The sequence below is a fragment of the Austrofundulus limnaeus genome, unplaced genomic scaffold (genome assembly GCF_001266775.1).
Source record: "Austrofundulus limnaeus strain Quisiro unplaced genomic scaffold, Austrofundulus_limnaeus-1.0 Scaffold342, whole genome shotgun sequence".
Taxonomy (NCBI): domain Eukaryota; kingdom Metazoa; phylum Chordata; class Actinopteri; order Cyprinodontiformes; family Rivulidae; genus Austrofundulus; species Austrofundulus limnaeus.
Window position 1 is genome coordinate 436770 of NW_013952744.1, and position 6466 is coordinate 443235.

General features: G+C 38.9%; 1 protein-coding gene across 1 annotated transcript in view; it reads left to right on the top strand.

The window, feature by feature from the left end:
- LOC106527772 (plexin-A2) overlaps positions 1-1631 on the top strand; it is a gene marked incomplete at its 5' end in the record, with an annotated part of 281724 nt that extends 280093 nt beyond the window's left edge. Inside the window, 1 exon segment of the mRNA XM_014022759.1 lies at positions 375-1631. Coding sequence (XP_013878213.1) covers positions 375-470 — 96 coding nt within the window. The 3' untranslated portion in view covers positions 471-1631.
- Positions 1632-6466: the final 4835 nt, after the last annotated feature.

Below are 6466 nucleotides of genomic sequence, written 5' to 3' on the forward strand. Positions count from 1 at the left end.
GTGCCATTCCACACTATTAACTATTAACTATTAACACAATTATTAACTTCATTTCTGGACATTTATGGTTTGATTTCTTTGTATGTATGGATCACTTGGGTTGTTACCGACATCTGGTGAAAATTTCATGTCATTAGCACCTCTAGTAATATATTTACTGAGAAAAATGGTGACGTGTTCAATACTTATTTTACCCGCTGTATGTGACGAGTCAGGAGTGAGAATGTGTCACATATTTCTAAATGCTTCCAAGAACTTTTCCTCTCATCTGATCKCCATATAGTATTCTAAAAATATGTACTCTACTCAACGGTGACATCAGTAGTTTCACGGCTAGTTGTTGAGCAAGGCCTGTTTTTTTTCTCACCTTTCAGATTATCTCAGCCCTGGAGCAGGAGGAGCAGGCGAGGAAGCAGAGATTGGCCTATAAGGTGGAGCAGCTCATCGCTGTCATGTCTCTGGAGAGCTGAGGGTGAACCTACAGTCGCTGCAGGACCTTAATTACCTCTCACCGTGGGAACTTCAACCACGAATCCGATAYGGGACCTCTGTATCTGCAGCCGGAAAGAAAAAAAAAACACCGAACTGCTTTAGTTTGACCTTCTTCCACCCCCTTCATAATGGGACACTCAAAGAGCCCTCAGACTGACAGCTGGAAATGATAATATATTATGTAAAAGGACATTGGCAAAGAACGAAACCATACAGCTTAGTTTTGTTTTGTCTCTTTCTTTTCTTCTTTTCTTTTAAAAGGCATTTTGTAGATTTGACTGAAAAACTGCATGTGGTGTGGATGTTTACATGTATGCATGRGTGCGTGTCAAACTGAGGACGACTCAGAAGGAGGAACAAATTGAGCCTCTGCAAAGTCACGTCTTACATCTGAGGGTGAACTGGAAAGAGAAGACGGAAAAGGCCGATCTCACTTGGACGGCAGAGTGTGCGTTCTCAGAACTCCCAGATTTTTTTATTTTTTTATTCTGTAAATGTGAATAATAAGTTTCAGTAAAAAAAAGAAGAAAAACTCCAACTGCTGTCCAAGAAAACACGAAGCTACGAGTGAGGCTGTGCGTCGGGATGGAGCCGGGATAAAACTTGTTAGTTCCCTTCTTGGACTGATGCTTTATTACACGGACACACACATAAAAAAAAGTTGCTGCTCTGTATTTAATCAGAAGTGTACAGAAAACTTGTGTTAATATTCTAAATTGTTAATGGAACTCAGCTGGTGTTGAGTTCAGCCAGCATGTTTGCACCTAAAGTTGAGGATTACAGAGGTGAGGACTACTCCTGTGCACTACTCTGGTGTTCAAGGCTTTCTTCTGCTGTCGGGTCATTTGTGTTTGTACCGTCTCATTATTATCAACAAGTGTATATGAATGTACTTTTTTGTTTGTTTTGGGTTGTTTTGCTTGTATTCTTTGTCTATTTGAGTTTTGCAACAAATATTAGCTCAGTTGAACTGGGATATTTGCTGCAGATAATGATGTGAAGAAGTCCGAATCCATTTAACCTGTTCAGTCGAACACATTTCAGTTGGAGGAGCCTAAARGCCTGGTGAAAGCAGCTGGTTTCTTAAACTACCATTAAATTCCCCAAGTTTGCATCTTATAGGGAACTGATCACCTTCACATGTGTTTGCATGCATTATAACAGATGTGTAAGAGTCAATGCTTTTATCAAGTGCCAATGATTCAGGCCTGCTTTAGTTGGCCAGTTATGCAGTTAAGACATTACCATAGTTGAGAAAAACCTCATCCAAGCACCACTGTTGTTAAAACCCAAATGATTGACGTTTTGTGGGGGTCTAGTTTAACTAAGTGCCAAAAGATCAGAGTAATTCAAACAGTTCAAATCGGTTCATGCTTTATAGACAGTTTTTTTTTAAAATAGTACAGCTGGGTTGAAGTTACATCCCCAATCAGCGGCAAAGGGATCAAGTCTAAAGAAAGGTGTGGGGGTACAAAACAAGAGCAGAAGAAAATGTTTGAACCTTTTGCAATTTGAATGTGTCTCCTGACTGAAACCAAACAGCTAAAACTTTAAGCTTCCAGGATAAAACTGGATGGCAGCAAACTAGATTCCATCCTGTGGATCTGTGATTTCCTTTTCTTCCAAGAYGTTTTTGCTTATTGTTTACATCAAGTACTTGAAATTAGAAGGTTTGTACCGTAAACTGCAGTTGGGCRTGCTGAAGCTTGGAGAAGGTGAGGTGCTTCTTTCCTCTGTGGCCTTAGATTCCCACCTTCTTAGTGCTCCAGGTTTTATCAGTCCTTGTTGGTTTTTCCCGTGACAACCTGGCTCTGGCGCTCAGCTGAGGGGTGCGAGCTGAGCTGAAAGGAAATGTGAGGGAGGGTGCAGCCTGGCTGTGGCAGCTGTTGCCTCACGCAGCACTCGGATCATGTGAGCCGTTTGAAGAGAAACGTTAAGAAATGAGGAAGCTATGGAAGGACAGCATGAGCGAGAGCTCCTTCAGTTTTCGCTTTGAAGCTGCGCTTTGATCTGAGTTGGTCGTGTGCAGAGTGTGATCGGGGTGGGGGTGGGGGGGTCAAACTACGGGGTAAGGCCAAATGTTGGATGAGGTGAGGGATGGAGTCGCTGTTACTGCGTGTGGCCTGAAGGGGCAGTAGTGAGGAGGATGAGTTTGGTCATATCCCCTTGTCTGAAAAACAATACAACCTGCCAAAAATACAAATAGAAACGGAGACCTTAACTCATATTTTGCCTTCATATAAAGTGGGTTAAAGACTTAATGAAGTCCTCAAAAACCCCAAAACATTTTGACAGTTTGTGTCTAATCAGTTTTTATAAAGTCACTTGAGTCCTAAATGAGTTTTTTTCTCAGAATATCATGCTGTCTCCTCATTTTTAGTAAAATATGATTTATAATGCACCAGTGAAATGAGATGTTTAACAATTTTTTTGTTTGTTTATTTTCTAACATATTTTGTGAATACAATGCACTTCAATGTCTTTTTTGCTTGTTACTCTCTCCTACAAAAACATCTAATGGTACTTAAGGTGCACGTGTATACGGTGCGTCCACAAAACGTAAAGCTTCTTCCTTTTGATTAAGGCGTCTTCCCAGTCTCAGCGAATAGAATTGTATCCTCCTCATACCTCACATTGCTTTGTACGGAGTAATGCTTTCTGTTTTAACGGGACCTTAATGCCTTTTTTTTTTCCTTTTCCAAGGAATGAACTGTATGTCTAACAGAGCCCTTCCAGCTGTTATATGAGCTCCCCTGTGTACAGGAGTGTGACGAACAGTCAGGCACACAAACTGGTTAAAAATGGCTTTGATTTTTTTTTTTCCCTTTACCTCTCAGAGATCGTTTGTTTCGGGATGTGTCTCGTGTGAGATCTTTGCATGTGTTTTCAGTTGTTCTTTAGTTCTGCCTCATGTTTCATATCGATTCGCACCATAGTTCAGTTTGACAGTAATCTGTAAATGTCTTAAAATACATCCGAATGCACCTTTTTTGTGAAAGTTTTTTTTAATTAAATGATTGCTTGTTTGTGTTTCTATGTTGTACGCTCACTTTTTGGAACATTTTTTTATTTAGTTTGAACAGAAAACAAAAAGKTTTTTTTTGTTCTGCAGTGCAGACTATCATTTGATTGCCAGGTAGGTGAGATATGGAAGGATGCTTCCAAACAAAACCTCATTCTAGATGAAACTGAATTCTAACTKAAGTTGATTAGGGCACCTTTCTACTTATGGTGAAATGTTTTGCAGACGATCCTGTGCTGAGGTTTTCGCTGGCACACATCATCTTTGCAAAAGTCCAAGCATTTCGTTATTGTTTTGACATGTTTGCTTGCTTTACAGCATCAGACAGAGGAACTGCAGTACGGATATTTTGCTCTCAATATAAAATGAGTGTCCTTCCATTTGAACACATACATTGTAAACAAACCCTTTGTAGACACTGGACTAATGTAAAATAGTCATTACTGGCATTGATGATGATGATGATGATAATAATGGCTGTCTGTTCTTGTTTTATAAAAGTGTCGTGAAAATTGTAAGAAACTTAATGTATTTAAAAGGGTTTTTTTTTTGTTTCTTTGTTTTTTGCTTTAATTTTGTTATAATATATTACTGTGTACCTATTGTAAATATGAAGCACACCTATTTTGCAAGCCAAGGATTCACTTTGTACTGTTGTTATATATAAATAAACTTTGCTGGTTTAAAATTCCATACATAGAACCAACATCTGAATCCAAGTATTTATTTATTTATTTATTTATTTATTTATTTATTTATTTATTTATTTATTTATTTATTTATTTATTGTTGGTTTTAGATTTATTTTGATTGTTTACAGTTTCAGGATATTAGAATAGAAAAACCCTCAATTTTTTTATGGTATTGAAATCACAGCTCATAGCTGGTATTTAAATCAGGGTGTTTTGTGTTATCCGAAACACAGGTCCTCTAATGACCTGCATCATTTCCATTACAACATGACAGTTTTATTTTTAAAAAGTGCAACTAGACAGCTGCTGTATTAGCAGTGAAACGAATTGCATGTAATACTGTTTCTTAATTACTTGAGAACAAGCTCTAAATAATGAAAAACACATCTTCCTGTCAGATTTTTTAATAAAAAAATGAAAACATCTAAAAATAAGTAAAAAAAAATTAAATAAAAGTTTAAAAACCTAAATCCAACTGCAAAGTCTCTCATTGCAGTTGTCAAACATTTTCTCCACTCGTGTTTATGATTTGATGTGGTATCTCAGGCCCATTTTGTTTCTCAGACTAATGCTGAAAAAAATATTTGTGCCAAACAATTACTGCAAAATATGAAGTTTTTGTGATGTTATCATCATCACTGTTATCGCGATCATGATAAATTTGCGATATATTGTGTAGTTCTTGACAAACTCTCAATGTAAACGAGTGCGACTTACTGTCGACAATGCAGACCAAGCTCTGACCGGGTACAAGTAAGCTCTGTACAGGGACTGTACAACAACCTGTATTTAAGGGCCTGGTGCCCCATACTTCCACTGTACCTCCCACAGGACTACCATAGGGATGTGGTTGAATGCCTTCTTCAAGTCCACAAAACACATTTAGACTGGTTGGGKGAACTCCCATGCACCCTCCAGGACATGCTGTTCCACGACCAGGAYGAAAACCACACTGCTCTTCCTCAATCCGAGACTCAACTATCCGGTGAATACTCCTCTTCCCTGAATAGATTGAATAAAATTATTTTACTATTTACAAAAAATGAATGTGCCTTATAGATTTTTGAAAATGTTAAGCTAAAATTTGATAGTGGTTCTCTGAATTGTGCAACTTTTTTGAAAAACCATTTTGTCTCTTCTCCAAGGTTTTTTTCAGTCTGAGGGGTTACGGGCAATCTTAGTCTTATAAGCAGTGCTTCCAAATTGTGGACAAAGTTAACAAGGACCATCAAAACTGTTTAWATGCAAAAGAAGACCATCAGCCTTATGACTGATTATTAGTGTTCTGACTCTGTTCACAGAGGACCATTGGGACCATCAAYCTAGAAATTGTTAGGGCCCTGGTTATCCCTGTTGTTCACAGRGGGCTGAGACATAGGGTGTWTTCACACCGGCCCTGTTTAGTCCGCTTTAATCGAACTCTAGTTTGTTTGCCTAGAAAGTCCGGTTTGTTTGGGGAGGTGTGAAAGCCTAATGAAGTCTGATGTGGTCCAACAGAGCGAACTCTGGTCTGCCTAAAACCCTAGGTCTCAGTTCTGTTAAAGTGAACTCTGTTGCAGAATACCTTGGTCGACGTCTGCATACATCACTGCTCAGTGCACTTTCACATGGAGYCCATGTGAAAAACAATATTCTCCATGGTTTTGCCTCATCCTCTCCTTGTACTGAGCTCATTGTTGAAGAGTGTTTGTTTGGCACATTTGCCAAAAACGAGAAATCCTACAACCACCAAAATCTGACAGTACTCCAGGATTATTATTATTATTATTATTATTATTTGCATTTTGTGAAGAAGGTCATGTCTTCTTCATAGGTTTTCATGTCAATTTCTTCAGTGGTTCTTGGTGCAGTGTCACTACAGGCGAGGGGGGAACAGGTTGTTCACAGGGTTTAGTTTGTTTGACAAAGTGCAGTGTGAATGTGAACCACAGCAGCTGAAAATATAAACAAATATTGCAATTTTGGTCCACAATCAAACTGAGTCTATCGGACTATTAGATGTGAATTTGACCATACTGACATAACAGCAGAGGGGGACAACTAGCCATGGAGACCTCCACCCGTGTTTAATGACAGACGGTTTCTCTTTACAAAAATGTCTTCCTTTACTGTGTCTCGCAAACCAATGTTCCTCTCTATCAAGAGGCCAGGAAGAAGGAGACATCCCACACAAGACAGGCCCTGGAGCAATGGGCCTCATGCAAGAACCGTTCGTACGCACAGATTTGTTCTTAAGTTGTGCGTACGAGTGATTTAGGAG